The sequence below is a fragment of the Lissotriton vulgaris genome, chromosome 8, assembly GCF_964263255.1.
Source record: "Lissotriton vulgaris chromosome 8, aLisVul1.2, whole genome shotgun sequence".
Taxonomy (NCBI): domain Eukaryota; kingdom Metazoa; phylum Chordata; class Amphibia; order Caudata; family Salamandridae; genus Lissotriton; species Lissotriton vulgaris.
Window position 1 is genome coordinate 1,289,870,971 of NC_141696.1, and position 17,500 is coordinate 1,289,888,470.

General features: G+C 48.4%; 1 protein-coding gene across 1 annotated transcript in view; it reads right to left on the minus strand.

Annotated features, from left to right (window-relative positions):
- RNF17 (ring finger protein 17) overlaps window positions 1–17,500 on the minus strand; it is a 2,333,865-nt gene that overhangs the window by 581,296 nt on the left and 1,735,069 nt on the right. Inside the window, exon 29 of the mRNA XM_086933472.1 lies at window positions 7,750–8,024. Within this exon, the coding sequence (XP_086789598.1) occupies window positions 7,750–8,024 (275 nt within the window). The remainder of the gene's footprint in view (window positions 1–7,749; window positions 8,025–17,500) is intronic.

Below are 17,500 nucleotides of genomic sequence, written 5' to 3' on the forward strand. Positions count from 1 at the left end.
TGCAGCAAGTGCAAAGCATGCAAATACAGTCATAATTGCAAAACATTGAAATTATCAAAAGAACAAAGTGCACATAAAATAATCAAACACCTTAGCTGCAACAAGGAATATGCTATTTATGCACTGCAATGCCCGTGCAATAAATTTTATATTGGGTGTACCACAAAGCAGGCTAAATTAAGAATCCTAGAACACCAAAGGGCAATTAATAATGTAAACCAACAGTATCCAGTTGCTAGAAACTTTGCGGAGGAACACAATAAAAATCCAAATCTAATGAAATTTTATTTACTGGATTGTGTGGAGAACAGGGAGAGAGGAGGTAATAGATGGCTGGAACCCAAATATATCATTAAGTACAACACAATGCAACCCGTGGGACACAACTTAGGGGAGGAATTAGCTATTCAGCTACAGAATTGATGGCGGTGCATTTCAGAAATAAAAGCCGGTTTGAAAATAAAGAGTTCAGATGAACTTACCATTGTGGAGTGGCGTCCTCATTGCATGGGCAAACTTTGGGAATACTTATGCGCGGCAGCCCGGCCGCGGAGAATGCACCACCATAAAGCACAGAGGTCTGCAAGGAGGAACCTTTCTTTCCTGTTGTCAGCACAAAGGTATTTACAATACAAACTGGCACGAATTTCTGAGGCCCACTGGAGGGCTTGTAAAATGATTTAAAATTGACCTGCAAGCGCACAGAAAAGTTAACACTGCACGATATGTTGAACTACAAACCCCAGCAGGTAAGAACTCTTGGTGAAAGCCCAAAGGCGGGTGAAATGAAAACTAATTAACGCAATGTGTGCAGGGTTTCACTGTGACTCTTTCAGGCTTCCCTCGGAGGAAGGAGCAGCAAGCTCCGAAATGCATTAGGGAAAAGAAAATTTCAGAAATAAAAGCCGGTTTGAAAATAAAGAGTTCAGATGAACTTACCATTGTGGAGTGGCGTCCTCATTGCATGGGCAAACTTTGGGAATACTTATGCGCGGCAGCCCGGCCGTGGAGGATGCACCTCCATAAAGCACAGAGGTCTGCAAGGAGGAACCTTTCTTTCCTGTTGTCAGCACAAAGGTATTTACAATACAAACTGGCACGAATTTCTGAGGACCACTGGAGGGCTTGTAAAATGATTTAAAATTGACCTGCAAGCGCACAGAAAATGTAACACTGCACGATATGTTGAACTACAACCCCCAGCAGGTAAGAACTCTTGGTGAAAGCCCAAAGGCGGGCGAAATGAAAACTAATTAAGGCAAGGTGTGCAGGGTTTCACTGTGACTCTTTCAGGCTTCCCTCGGAGGAAGGAGCAGCAAGCTCCGAAATGCATTAGGGAAAAGAAAATTTCAGAATTAAAAGCCGGTTTGAAAATAAAGAGTTCAGATGAACTTACCATTGTGGAGTGGCGTCCTCATTGCATGGGCAAACTTTGGGAATACTTATGCGCGGCAGTCCGGCCGCGGAGGATGCACCACCATAAAGCACAGAGGTCTGCAAGGAGGAACCTTTCTTTCCTGTTGTCAGCACAAAGGTATTTACAATACAAACTGGCACGAATTTCTGAGGCCCACTGGAGGGCTTGTAAAATGATTTAAAATTGACCTGCAAGCGCACAGAAAATTTAACAATGCACGATATGTTGAACTACAAACCCCAGCAGGTAAGAACTCTTGGTGAAAGCCCAAAGGCGGGTGAAATGAAAACTAATTAACGTAAGGTGTGCAGGGTTTCACTGTGACTCTTTCAGGCTTCCCTCGGAGGAAGGAGCAGCAAGCTCCGAAATGCATTAGGGAAAAGAAAATTTCAGAAATAAAAGCTGGTTTGAAAATAAAGAGTTCAGATGAACTTACCATTGTGGAGTGGCGTCCTCATTGCATGGGCAAACTTTGGGAATACTTATGCGCGACAGCCCGGCCGTGGAGGATGCACCGCCATAAAGCACAGAGGTCTGCAAGGAGGAACCTTTCTTTCCTGTTGTCAGCACAAAGGTATTTACAATACAAACTGGCACGAATTTCTGAGGACCACTGGAGGGCTTGTAAAATGATTTAAAATTGACCTGCAAGCGCTCAGAAAATGTAACACTGCACGATATGTTGAACTACAAACCCCAGCAGGTAAGAACTATCTATGTAAGGGGTGCTTACACCACCTTACCCAGGCTGCAAGTGCAGACCTGTGGTGCCATTTTAGAAGGTTTCCCAGGGGTGGCATAATACATGCTTCAACCCCTGGTAGGACTCTGGGGTACCTATGCCCTAGGTACCTAAGGTACCATATAATAGGGGCTCACAAGGTAACTCTGTAACCAATCTGGCATGTACCCAAAGTACATGCAATCAATTAAGAGAGAGAACAGCTAGGCTGTGGTCCTGATTAGCAGGGCCACAGCCAGACTAAAGTCGAAAAACCAGTGAAACACAGCAAAAAGTGGGGGCAACCATAGGAAGTAGACCCTACTCTCCTACACAACCCTCCTCCCAAAACGCAGGGACATTAAACTAACCTTGGCCAGTTGAGCATTCATGTTCTAAGTGGAAATATCTGGAGAGTCCATTTGCATTGGCATGGTTACTCCCAGGTCTATGCTCCACTGTATAGTTCATCCCCTGTAGGGAAATGGACCACCTGAGCAGATTGGGATTTTCACCCTTCATCTGTTTTAGCCATAAGAGGGGCTTATGGTCTGTTTGAACTGTGAAGTGAGTGCCAAACAAGTATGGCCTCAGCTTCTTCAGAGCCCAAACCACAGCAAAAGGCCTCCCTTTCAATAGATGACCAACAATTCTCTCTAGGGGTCACCCTTCTGCTAATAAAAGCTACTGGCTGGTCCTGACCATTATTCAATCGTGACAGCACAGCCCTTACCCCCAACTCAGAAGCATCTGTTTGGACAATGAATTCTTTGGAGTAGTTAGGACTTTGCAGAATTGGAGCAGATTTCTTCCTTTGAATTATACAAGGTATCAAAATGGATCAATTTTGTAATGAGCAGTAGCCTTGTGCACAAATAGGTGGCATCATTCAACTTGGTGTTGTCCACTGCAAAAGTGACCCGCCTATTATAGCCACCCCCCCCCCCCATTTGCACTGTTAGTTTATTTTTCTTGAATTTCCACAACAGAAGCACAGAAATGCAAACAGCCCTGTCCCTAGAAATACATTTGCAGAGAGGGGAGGATGGGTGGGACAGTAAGGAATCTGAAGCTAGATTCCACCAGATAAGGTAATATTGATGGGAAGTAACTTGTTCATCTGCTAGCTACTTCTAGCCGCAGATTCCTTACCTTAGAATGGGTACCAAAGCAATATTTTCTCGGAGGTGGGTCAGCAAAAGAATTTCACACTAAAAAGTCTTCAGGACAGAATCGGAAAGTGCCCATCCCTATAGAATGGACTGTCCAGGCAGCAGTGCTGGTAAACCTGTGCAGAGATCCTAAGTTGCTGCCTAGGGGATATCCAGGACGAGAACGCCATGTTCTAAAGCAGTGATTGCAGCCTTGGCTCTGGTGGAATGAGCATGCAAACCCTCAAGGGGTTGCACTTTTGGCCAGTGAGTATCGGATTTTGAGTATGATCCATCAAGAGATGGTCCGTTTCTCTGCTGATTTCCCTTTATGGGTTCCGACATTCCCCGCGAAGAGTTGTTCATCAAGCCGGATCTCTTTTGTGCAGTCAAGGTAGAACAACAATGCTCATTTTGGATTCAGCCGCTGTAGTTTTTGTCCACCAGTCAATACAATCGGCTAAACTGAACTAAAATTCGAATTGTTTGCTGGGATGATATGTTTGTAAGTTGGACCTGATCATCAAAAATACCCCTTTCCCAGTTTGGTTGTATTCACATGTCTTTGTTATCACTTCATGTACAGCACTAAAGTCACTAATCACCTAAAGTCACTCAAGACTCACTTTAACATTGTACAGTCCATGTTTTTGTAGCTGGTCACTTGACAGTCATTATATACCATATAAAGTAATAACAGTACTCACTGCTGATCATGAGCTGTGTGTTTTGTGAAAAATTGGTGTGTTTCTTACAAATGTTTGAAGTGTATTTATTACTGTGTACAAATTAGTTGTCATACCCGACAGAACCATTTTTCTTGCTCTACAATTTACCCAGGTTCTGAGGAATACAGGGTCACCCCATTATTTCCAATGGCCAGGCAGTAGAGACACACGCAGTGCGGGTCCGTCACCGACATCATCCGATGACTTTCCCAGCAGGACTTGAAACCGGGCATCCCTACCACACCAGGAGTCGATCGACTGAGACAAAAGGCCTAAAAAAAAACAGTAAAAAAATGACTTGGGTTACTATTCTCTCGGGACCTGCGCATGCTGGCGTGGAAAAAGAAAGAACTGACGTTAGCGGTAGTAGCTGCTGCGACGTCATCTCGGCGACCATGACGCCAATGACGGACACGTCGCCACACAATGCCACCTTCTGACGTGCAGGGGTACAGCTGACAAAAACGTTCCGATCCAATCTGACTTGTGGGGGTAATTATAAGGTATGGAATCAATCACTATGTGTTTGTTTCAGATATGCTGACAATTAAGGGTTATATGTTGTATGTCATATGGTGTCTCTACACACGTGCTTTTGTTATGTTTTAACCACTCCTTTATTGCCAGGCATCGCAAGTCTGGGTTTGTTACCACGCTGGATGTTCGCACTAATTATTACTTGTCATTACACCCACTGACTTTAGAGGAGTACACTGATTAATTTAAGAGGCCTGGCTGGGAGGGGAGTGCGATTTTAAATCCTTCTTTGCTTTATTTCCTCAGATACTACGTGTCTGTGTTTAACCGTATGTATTAAGTATTAGGTGTATACACAGTAGGTGTGCACCTCATTATTTCCAATTTATAGGTTTGTTTAGGAGTGGCACGCACAGGGCTGGTCTTCGTGTGGTCCTGCAGAAAAGCTTTGAGGGGACAGCACAAAACATGTCGACCCAATACTAGGGACTCTATACTCATTATTGTTAGATTTTACCTATTATTAACCCCTGATTTTAGTCATACCAACTAGGGGCAGGAATAAAATATTAGCCCACTAATTAGGTATTTTTAATTTTATTTTTATTTTCCACTCCACTTTCACTATACTACTCATTTTCAACAACTTAGTGCTCTTACGTAGTTCCGCAAGTCGCAGCACACCTCAATCAGCAGCGGATTGAGAGGATCCCAATGAAGCATGCCACCTAGGGGAAACCCTGGTGGGTGAGGGAATTCTAGAAAATAATTTTTCTTTCTGGAAAGAGGATTTTCATACATGTTCAGTGAAAACCCTGTTTTTTCCCATGGTTAGGTTTTTATTCTGGTTTCCAGATTTTGAGAAAATACATTTCTATGGAGTCCCTCTGCTCCAGGAACAGAACAATGAATGGTCCTTGTCATTTCAACCTGACTCGTTTTCCTGCGTATAACCCGTGTTTCATTGCCTATGGTGTCCCTTCGAGTGGGCACTTGATGTTTTCCTTGCGCTGCAATTTCCCGTTCCTATTGACATGAACATGTTGATGAGTCCGATAACGACCCATTTTTGGAGTTGTCCCATGAACTTGCAGCTTCAAGTTGCATGGCATGAGCTACCCCGTACTGGAGAGATGGGTGCTTCAGCACCAGGATTTCCAGATTGTGGCTTAATAACACATTGGCAGGACAACAGCCTACTTCTTTAGCATCAGCGGATAACGAGGATCATGTCTGTTCTTTGGACATTTTAAATAGGACGCTCCAGGAATTATCCTCAGGGGAGACTTAATCCTTTCTTGATTCGTTAAACATTGATATTGTGCAAGACAGCATGGGTGCCTATAACTGATTTGGGCTGCTTTTCTAAATGTTCATGTTTCATTTAACTTAAATTTGCTTTTTATGCTTATTAGATGTGTTTTGAATTTGCTTGGCTTGTGAAATTTGTTACTTTGATAGCCGCTAAGCTACTTTCCTGACCAAGGAGGGGATGCAGCGATTTCCCTTCTGGGCCCACTTGGTTCTCCCTCAGTTTAGCGTATTGGATTCTTTTTAGAAATATGCTTACGTACCTCTTTGTTATTCAGTGACTCTTCTTGGGATTCCATCTGTACATTTCGTACAAGGTCGTTTAGAAGACATAACACCATGCACTGTTTTCTCCTCGGTCAGCAAAAACTCCTAACGTTTTAGACATATTAATGTAGCACAGCAGCAGCTTTCCAACACAGTAGTTTTATCTTATAAACTGTGTTTTGTCCCTTTGGAGGCAGAGAGACCTGTCCTGAAACCAACACATACCAGGTATGGGGTCTGATGCTAATCCCAGAGATCACTAATATATCTCTTTGTTTACACAGTAAGAATAGACCTATACAAATAGATAATTTGCGAGTGTTGTTGTTTATTATATACAGTCTGCTAGTAATATTGATGACTTTACTTAGTTGTATTTGCCCACTTATCGCAGCACATCTGCTTCATGATAGACTACAATAGTTTCAATAAATGTTCTGAACACTTATCGTCGTGTCTTTCAGTTGTTTACTAAGGGCGTGCATGAGTGACTGATGGATGATCTATTTCCACAGTTCCCTTGGGGATTAGAGGGTCATCTTCTAGGTTTGACAAAATCATCTGTTACTCTGGGAAGAATAGGAGTTCAGGTGAGGCACTGTAAGCTAGCTGGATTTGGGCCAACCGGTACTGACGTGGTAGAGAGACACAATCCCTACATTCTGATGTGCTATCATCCCAAGGCAAAGTTCTGCTTACTAGCAGAATCCCTGCAACACTAGTGCAAAGCACTGAAAATCTGTATTTGTAGAATCTCTTTTAGAAAAAAACTGTTGAAATTAAAAGAGCAGCTCTGGATCAGCATTGAAGGGCACGGAAAAAAGGGACCAGACATTAGTGCTCCTGGGTGGGCGCTAAAGAACTTCAGGGATATGACCATGGCATCGTTTCTCATGCCAAGGTGGAGCCAGTGCTGCAACCAGTGCAAAAGAGCAATGCGAACGTTTTAAAAGCCTATCTGGAGCCTGGAAGTTTTAACAGGTTAGGAATCTGCAGGGAAAAGTATTCATCAGAAATAAAAATACCAGCCATGCCAGTAAAGTACTAGTCAGCTGCCATCCCTATAAACAGCATAACATTTACTGATGAAAATACAATATACTCCATGTCGCAATTATATATTTTTTAGGAGGTAATTACTCACCTCAGAATGAAAAGCTGTTTCAGAATGGTCTTTTTGTGTATGGTGCATTGTTTAGTATTTGCTTTTGTAGCACATCCGTAATAAGAGAAAATACAAGTGAAGATGAGACATGAACACAGATGAGAGCTCCACTAGAGCACCTTTTGCATTCAATGAAGCAGGAAGCCTAATACGACATTGAGGGTCTGTGACAAACATCTTCTTTACACATAACCTCAGGTGATAGACCATAGCTGTCAAACACTTTTTCCTGACTGATACTGCTCCCTCACATGCTCTCTCCTCTTGCCCTAGAACGTCGCTTTGTACCGAACTGTGTTGTACTCCAGCGAGGTTTGCATCATATGAATTGACATATATAATTAAATGCATTCAAATCAGACTGTCTTATTTTACGATTACATTCTTCAAAATTTCAAAACAATTGAAATTACCTGTGGAATATATATTAGATGTCAAATGGATGATTGATTGTAGTACATTAACAGAGACAAAAGTTGGGGAAAATAACTATGTATAACAAAATGTCTTACTTAGTGATGTCTCCACAACGTAGATTGTACCATCCTCTCCAACAGAGCTAACTTCACCTTCAAAGGTATTTGTGTTTGGAATACAAGGAGATTTGTAAGGTGATATTGTTACTAGTGCGGTTATCACTGGTTGCTCTAATGTGATACAAAGATCTTCTGGAGTACGAGGGATAGATGAATATTTAACTTCAGGCAGTGCACTGTTTGAGGACGAAGATTCACTTTCCAAGACAAAATCTAAATGATTTTCACAAGCTTCTTGGGGAGGTTCCGTTCTATAGAACAGACAAAAATGGTTAAATGTGAAAACACAACATTGAATTATCAATTTTAAAATGATGAAAAACGTTTTCATTTAAATTACAACATGAGATGCATTATGCAAAATGGACAACTACAGTTCGCAGTTCAAGGTAGCACATCTGAACTGCCTGCTAGTAAATTCTTAAGAGGCTGATTTTCTATTGAAAACAGCAGAAATGTGTTAAACATGGACCCAAATAAAACAACTTTAGCTGGACAACAGCCTATTGAGCAACAAAATCAGCCTAAAGCACAAATTACTTCACTTTGGTAACACTCTTTCTGGGGAACCTACCTTACTGCAGATTCCTCACCGACCTCCCACCCGCCATGTCTGTGATTAGACTTTACCTAAACAACTAGAGCGCAAATGGAAAAAAAGGTTAAGACACCGCAGATAATGACATCTTCAAATCAGCGCCAAAACACAACTTCCAACCGGTAGATGGCACCCTGTGGCTAAGCAAAGAGGATGTTCTGCTCTGAAAAGGATGTGAGGGACCTACATTGCCACAACTCAGACAAACTGATGGCAATTGCTTTCAAGGGTGTCTGGAAATCCACAAGCCTAGCCCCAACAGCAGCAAATTGGCTTTGAACAGTGTTCAGATTCCCAGACTTTGGATCTTATTGATGGATAGAGTCCAATTCACAGAACAGGGAGGATGAGAGGGGCAGTGAGGAATCTGTGGTTAGATAGATTCTCTACCAGAAAGAGTTACAGAAGGTAAGTAACTTGGTCTTCTGATACAGACGTTTAACCATAGAATCTTCACCTACCGAGTAGATACCAGAGCAGTAGCTATTTAGGTGAGTCTGTGAATTGTCTCAAATCAAGATATCTTGTAGTAACCGAACAAGTGAAATGCCCTTCTCAGCAAACCTGGCTGTCCAAACAGAAGTATTTTGCGGAAGAATAGAGTGACACCTATGTTGCCACCTTGCACATGTCCAGTACATGAACTCAACATACCAATGCAGCGTAAGCAGCTTTGGGCCTGGTGGAATGGCATTGCAGACCGTCTAGAGGCAGTTTTTTGTCCAAAGCATAGCAGATCTTTTCAAAGGGAGATGGTCCTCCTCAGTATCAGCTTACTATATTCACCAAACTGAACCCAACAAATGATTGTACACATTGTGTTCTATGGTACGATCAATGTAGAAGCTCAGTGCTCTCTTGGGGTTCAAGCGATGGAGTCTCAGATCCTACTTAGGGTGAGATGGAGCATAGAAAGTCAGAAGGGTGATGGTCTGACCGATGTGGGACTGTGTCACAACTTTTGTTAAGAAGATTGCTCATGTCCACAGAATCAGTTTGTCTGGGAAGAAAGTGGTGTTTCAGCGTGTTAACACAAACAGCCTCAAGATCTCACACTCGCCACACCCAGGGGGTAGTGGCTTGGAATACTGTCTAAAGGGTGAGAAGCTGCAAGACAGCTGTACATCACCTCAATGGGAGTACAAGGAGGAACAAGATAAAGAGCCGCATGGCATGACGAAAGTAGGAGAAAACAAAGGTTGAAACCTTTAAAAAGACGCATCACAAGCAGTGAATTGAATCTAAGGGCTGGTCTGTCAGCCACAAACAGGGTGAATGAGCTGAAAGGTACACCTTAACTGTGCTGAAAGCAAACGGTTACTGGGAAAGAGACAAAACAAACAAAACGTCAGATAACTTGTCCGGAGGGGGTCAACCAAGCATGTTTCAGACCACACCACAATTTTATTCCAACAGGCATATCAGGATCCACAGGCATAGCGACGTCCTCACATCTTTCCAGGGTTGAGTGGCAGGAGGGGCAGAGGGCTGCTTGGATTTTTTGATTTTTTCATCTATTTACAAAATGACTTGGACTGCGACGACGATCGACTCAATGATTCCTGGACCGGGACCAACCCTTTGACTTGGAATGGTCTCACTGTTGAGTCCTCTGGTGCTTTGCGACAATTTCGCCTTGTGGTCTTGTATGCATTTGGGTTCATTGACGAGCAGTCAATGGATTGACCCCAGGCATCACAGGCAAACTTGATGTGGCACAGACATCTGTTTGCAACAGTCCTTACAGGGATTAAAACCTCTCACTTTGGGAGGCGATGTTTTCCTTCCACGCTAGATTCAATTTTATGAGGTAGTTCTGGATCCAGGTTTAGTGGTACGGAAAGAAAGCAACTGACGTCAGTGTGGGAGTGACGCATATATAGGCCATTGTAGGTCCTGTATGTCATTTTGGGTGCAAATGACGTCAGAGCGAAGCCCCATGGCGCCACCTACAGGCATGCAAAGGTACTGCTCCGAATATATTCCAGATCCCGCATGACGCCTGGGATATATATTCAACAGTCTCTAACAGAAATAGTATTATTACATAAGACTATAAAGTCAATAGTTAATTTGTAAATGTGTATTTATTTATTTATTGTACTTGTAGAGCGCAACAATCATCCCAGGGGATATTACGGCGCTAAGAGAGCTTAAACCGGTTTGAAAGATGTGTGGTTACCAGAGACTTAAACAAATGGGTCCTAAACGACAATTCAGAAGGAGCTAGCAATTAAGTCCTAAAGAACAAGTTAGTTACCTTCGGTAACGATATATCTGTAAGAAACATTAGTTAGTATTAGATTCCTTACCTTAGAATATCCCCAGGCGTCAGTCTGGATCCGGAAACTTTTGCGTAGCAGTACCCCTGCGCGTCGGTAGGCGTCGTCTGCAGGCGTCCCCTGCGGCTCCGCGTCCGTCGTCGGCGTCGTGATGACGTCGCTGGAGTATATAGACGCCGCCTCCGCGCGCTGTCAGTTCTTTGTACACATCTTTTCCGCGCCAGAACACGCAGAGCCATGTGAGAACCAACACTGGTGCCATTTGAAACTAGGGCCCTGAAAGGGATGTCCTTAACCCTAGGTATCAGTTCGCAGAACGGGGAGGATGGGTGGGTCGGTAAGGAATCTTATACTAACTAATGTTTCTTACAGATATATCGTTACCGAAGGTAAGTAACTTGTTCATCTGAAAGAAACACGTTAGTATTAGATTCCTTACCTTAGAATAGATACACCAGCAATACCAACCCCGGTGGTGGGTCTGCGAACCAATACATTCCTACACCAGAAAGTCCTGGAGGACAGAACGGCCAAAGAAGCCATCCCTCCGGACTTGACTATCCAGGCAGTAGTGCCTCGCAAAAGTGTGCAGCGAGGCCCACGTAGCCGCCTGGCAAATGTCCTGCAAAGGGACTCCCCGGCCCAAGGCAGTAGTAGCCGCCGTGGCCCGAGTGGAATGGGCCCTCAGCCCAACAGGAGGCTCCTTCCGAGCCAGAGAGTAGCACGCTTTGATGCACAGAACGACCCACCGAGAGATAGTCCGTTTATGTACCGCCCGTCCCTTCTTCGCACCCACGTAGCCAACAAATAGTTGGTCATCCACCCGGAACTGGCGTGTGCGATCCATATAAAATGAAAGTGCACGTTTTGGGTCCAGACGATGGAGCCGCTCTTCATCCTTTGAAGGATGCGGAGGCGGGAGGAAGGAGGGGAGGGTGATGGACTGCCCAATGTGAAAAGCAGAAACTACTTTGGGCAGGAAAGAAGGTCTAGTTCTCAGAACCACCTTGTCTGGATGGATGGACAAGAAAGGAGGTTTGACAGAAAGAGCCTGGAGCTCACTCACTCTCCTGGCAGAGGTGATGGCAACCAGGAAGGCCGTCTTTAAAGTCAGGAGACGGAGAGGACAGGAATGAAGTGGCTCAAAGGGAGCACACATCAAGAAGGTCAGAACCAGGTTCAAGTCCCACTGAGGCATCACAAACGGAACAGGTGGATACATGTGTGTGATGCCCTTCAAGAATCTCGTTACAATGGGGGACTTGAACAAAGAAGGCTGATCAGGAAGCCTTAGAAAGGCTGAAAGGGCCGAAAGGTAGCCCTTGATAGTGCCCAGAGCAGAGCCCTGCTGGGCAAGAGAGAGAAGAAAAAGAAGGACCTCGGAAAGAGGGGCAGAAAGAGAGTCCACAGCCTTTGCTGTGCACCATGCCACAAATCTGTTCCACCGACAGGCGTATACCGACTTTGTGGAGGGACGCCTGGCTGCCAGAATCACATCACAGACTTCAGGAGGCAAGTCAAATGGCCTCAACTGTCGCCGCTCAATCTCCAAGCATGGAGGTGGAGACTGGACAGGTTCGGGTGGAGGACCGTCCTCTGCTGCTGCGACAGAAGGTCCTCCTGAAGGGGCAGGCGGATCGGGGGACCGACTGACATGCTGAGTAGCTCGGGATACCAGTACCTTCGAGCCCAGTCCGGAGCCACAAGGATAACTTGGGCCCGGTCGCGCCTGATCTTCTTCAGCACTCTGGGCAGAAGTGGTATAGGCGGAAAGGCGTATAACAGACCGCAACTCCACTCGCGCCGAAAGGCGTCGCCGTGCGAGTGCCGTCTTGGAAACTCCAACGCGCAGAACTGATGACATTGCGCGTTCTCTTCTGTGGCGAATAGATCTAACCAAGGCTCTCCCCATTGCAGAAAGAGGCCTCGTGCCACGTCCGAGTTCAGACGCCATTCGTGATCCATCGAGCACCGACGGCTGAGTTCGTCCGCCCTGGCGTTCAGAGAACCTGCCAGGTGTTGAACCGTCAGAGTCACGTCCTGACGTTCCAGCCATTGCCAAAGGCGCAGAGCCTCCTGGCAAAGGGTCCACGACCCCACCCCGCCCTGTTTGTTGCAGTACCACATGGCGGTGGTGTTGTCCGTGAACACCTGCACTACACTCCCGTTGACAAAGGGGAGGAATGCCTTCAGTGCTAGACGAATCGCCCGTAGCTCCAACAGGTTGATATGGAGCCGGGACTCCGCCGGAGACCAGATGCCTCTGATCTCCGCCTCTCCCAAGTGGCCTCCCCAGCCCTGGAGGGACGCGTCCGTCACGACAACGTGCTCCGGTTGGGGAAGGGAGAGGGATCTGCCTCTGACCCAATCGCGGTCCGTAAGCCACCACTGCAGTTGTCTCGCAGTGCCCTCCGAGATCAAGACGTGGTCGGACAAGTTGCCCTGATGCTGGGCCCACTGAAACTTCAGGTGCCACTGCAGAGCCCGCATCCGCCACCGGGCGTGATGCACCAGAAGGATGCAGGAAGCCATCAGCCCCAGCAGCCGCAGCGTCAACCTGACCGAAACCCGGGATAGCGGCTGAAAGATGGGAATCAAAGCCTGTATATCTCGGACCCGCCGTTCCGGAAGATAAACCCGATACTGCGCAGAGTCCAGAACCGCTCCGATGAAAAGGAGCTTTTGAGAGGGACACAGGTGTGATTTCGGCACATTGATGGAGAACCCCAGCTCGTGCAAGAGGTCTGCCGTCATCTGAAGGTGGTGGACGACTGTCTGGGGCGAGCCCGCCTTCAAAACCAGTCGTCTAGGTAGGGGAAGACTGAAACCCCTAACCTGCGCAGATGGGCTGCGACCACCGCCAACACCTTTGTGAACACCCGTGGGGCGCTGGTAAGGCCGAAGGGGAGCATGATAAACTGAAAGTGCTCCTGGGCTACCGTGAACTGCAGGTAACGCCGGTGGTCCGGCAGGACGGGGATGTGAAAATACGCATCCTGCAAGTCCAACGCTACCATCCAGTCTTGCGGGTCTAGAGCAGCCAAGACCTGAGCTAATGTCAACATCTTGAACTTCTCCTTCCGGAGGAAGCCGTTGACGTTCCGTAGATCCAAGATAGGACGTAGGCCCCCTTTGTCCTTCTTGGGCACCAGAAAGTAGTGGGAATAGCAACCACGCCCTACTTCTGGCCCAGGAACGCGCTCGATGGCCCCCTTGGCCAAGAGGGCCGTAACTTCCTCCTGCAGAAGTGTCAAGTGGTCCCCCGACACACAGTGGTTCTGCGGTGGCATGGCTGGAGGATTGGTCTCGAAGGGGAGGGAGTAGCCCCTTCGGACGAGTTGCAGCACCCACCTGTCCGATGTGATTGCGCGCCAGCGGGCGTGGTGATGGCGAACCCTGCCACCCACTGGCGTCACATGGGCCTGAAAGCACGGACTAGGAGGATTTGGAGGCTGTTGCTGCTGGGGGAGGTGTGGTCTGACCCCGCCGTTGACCCCGACCGCCTCCACGGCGGATTCCACGGCCGCCACCGCGTTGATAGGATTGTTGCGGCGCGTGGCTGGCAGCACGTGTGGGGACGCCCCTTCCTTGGCCACGAAAGGAGCGAAACGAACCAGTTTGCTGGCGCTGGGTCGAGAGACCCAAGGACTTGGCCGTGACCCTGGAGTCCTTAAAGCGCTCCAGCGCGTGGTCCGCCTTGTCACCGAACAGGCGACAGCCATCAAACGGCATGTCCATCAAGGCATTCTGGACATCTGCCGAAAAGTTGGCGGATCTCAGCCAGGCGTGGCGACGAATCGCCACCGTCGTGGACATCGCTCTGCCCAGCGAGTCGGTCGTATCAAGACCACACCGGATGGAATATTTTGCTGCATCTCGGCCCTCAGCCACAGCCTTGCCGAGCTTCGCCCGCACCTCCAAGGGGCATTCTGGCAGCAGTTCCGCGACCGTATCCCACACAGAGTGGGTGTAGCGGCCCAAGAGGCAAGCGGTGTTGCAAGACCGCAGTCCCAAACTCAGGGACGAGAAGACCTTCTTGCCATACTGGTCGTACCTCTTAGATTCCCGGTCAGGCGGGGCCGACAGGAATGCGGTCTGGGAAGTTGAGGCCTGGATCACCAGACTCTCAGGGGTGGGATGGGTGGACAGGAACTTGGGGTCGTCCGGACACGGACGGTGGCGTCTGGCCACGTTCCTATCAACAGGCGAACCTGAAGAGGGCCTGGACCACGTGCCCAAAAGAACGTCCGACAAGGCTTCGTTAAACGGCAGCAGTGGCTCCTGTGGGCATGACTGCGGTTTGAAGACCTCAGTGAGGATGTAAGGCCTCACGGCCGCGACGGGGAGCTCAAGGTGTAAGGCCTTGGCAGCCCTCATCAACACCACTGAATAAGCAGCCCCCTCCTCCGATGCCACGGTAGGAGGCGAGACAAAGCCAGGGTTAGGAGAGTCGTCCAGACCACTGGCATCACCCAAATCACCTGTCCAGTCCACGTCGTACTGACACTCACGTGACAGAGGGTCCTCAGACCCCTCCCAACCCTCTCCGCACTCTACATCATCCCCATATTCGGAGTCAACAATGTAGACCGGCTCCTCGGGGTGCACAGGCCCCATCGGCGTCGAGCGACGCCGGTCCGACTCCGCGTCCGGATTCGGGGAGGGCATGGGGATGACGCCGTCCGGAGCCGGCACCGGAGAACCGGCGCCGCGCGGGGACGGCATCGGGGGTAACCCCGATGGAATCGGCGCCGGAGAGGCCGGTAGACCAGCCGGCGTCGACCCCGAAGGCCCCTGCGGCGCCGGGGTCGGAGCCGTCGGCGGCACCGGGGCCGGAGCACCCGACGGCGTCGAGGCAGGGACACCCGAACCGCTAGGGCCCCCGGACGGTAGCACTGGGCCCGAAGGCACCGTAGGCCCCGTCAGAGGAGCGAGCGCCCTCATGGCCATGAGGAACGCCTCTATCTCCTCGGGCGTCGCGCCTAGCCCAGGGACCGGAGGGTATGCAGCAGGCCGCGCCGGCGACTCTCGCGGAGCCGCGGGGGTAGTCGGGGGCACGATGACGACGCCCCGACTTCTTGTGCTTCCTACCTGAGGAACCAGACGAATGGTGACGACTTCCGGAGCGCTCGGCACGGCTCCGCGACCGCTCCCTGGAACGCTCCCTGGACCTCCGGCCGGACCGGGACCGCTCTCGACGCGGGGCCGACACCCGGAGCTCGAGCAGCTTGCGGGACCGCTCCCGTCTAGCTTTATTTGTCAAGGCCCGGCAATCGACGCAGGCATCCACGTCGTGGTCGGGGCCCAGGCACCGGAGGCAGAGTTGGTGATGGTCCGTGACCGACATCGTGCGGTCACAACCGTCACAATTCTTGAAACCGGGCATCCTACCGGCACCGAAAAGTATATAGAAGTTTACAAAACTTGCTGGCGCGGAAAAAAGAAGAACTGGCGGCATCTTTATACTCCAGCGACGTCATCATGGCGCACGACGCCGACGACGGACGCGGAGCCGCAGTGGACGCCTGCAGACGACGCCTACCGACGCGCAGGGGTACTGCTACGCAAAAGTTTCCGGATCCAGACTGACGCCTGGGGATATTCTAAGGTAAGGAATCTAATACTAACCTGTTTCTTTCAGATCAGTGAAGCAAAAAGCAAAAATCGGGGGTGACCATAGGATTGCAGACCCTACTCTCCTACATAAACCCCCCCCCCCCCCCAACCTTAGGGACATTAAACTAACCTTGACCAGGTGAGTCTTCTTGTTCTAAGTGGAAGTACCTGGAGAGACCATCTGCATTACCATGGTCAGTCCCTAGGCGGTGCTCCACTGTAAAGTCCATCCCCTGTAGGGAAATGGACCACCTAAGAAGTTTGGGGTTTTCACCCTTCATTTGATTTAGCCATAAGAGGGGCTTATGGTCGGTCTGAATCTTGAAGTGAGTGCCAAACAAGTATGGCCTCAACTTCTTCAGGGCCCAAACCACAGCAAAGGCCTCCCTCTCAATAGCTAACCAACGTTTCTCTCTAGGGGTCAGCCTTCTACTCATAAAAACAATGGGCTGGTCATGACCATCAATATTCAGTTGAGATCGAACAGCTCCCACACCCAACTCAGAAGCATCTGTTTGGACAATGAATGTCTTGGAGTAGTCTGGACTCTTGAGAATAGGTGCAGTGCACATGGCCTGCTTTAGGTCATTGAATGCCTTCTGACAGCTAACTGTCCACTGAACTTTCTATGGCATTTTCTTACTTGTCAGGTCATTAAGTGGAGTCACAATGGTTCCATAATTTCTGACAAATTTCCTATAGTAACCAGACAGGCCCAAGAAAGCTCTGACCTGTGTCTGGGTGGTTGGAGGAGCCCAGTCCTTTATGGCCTGTATCTTGCTCTCCAAAGGTTGAACTTGGCCTCCACCTACAAGGTGGCCCAAGTATACAACTTGACTCTGCCCTATCTGGCACTTGGTAGCCTTGATAGTGAGGCCTGCCTTTTGAAGGGCCTCCAAAACTTTCCTCAGGTGGATCAGGTGATCCTCCCAGGTGGAGCTAAAGACAGCAATATCATCTAGATATGCTGCACAGAAGTCATCCAACCCAGAGATAACTTGGTTCACCAACCTTTGAAAAGTGGCAGGTGCATTTTTCAAACTAAAGGGCATTACCACAAACTGGTAATGACCTCCTGGGGTAGAAAATGCTGTCTTGGCCTTGGCATCCTCAGCTAACCTGATTTGCCAATAACCAGCTGTCAGGTCAAATGTACTCAAGAATTTGGCAGAAGCCAATTTATCTATGAGTTCATCTGCTCTTGGTATTGGATGGGCATCTGTCTTAGTGA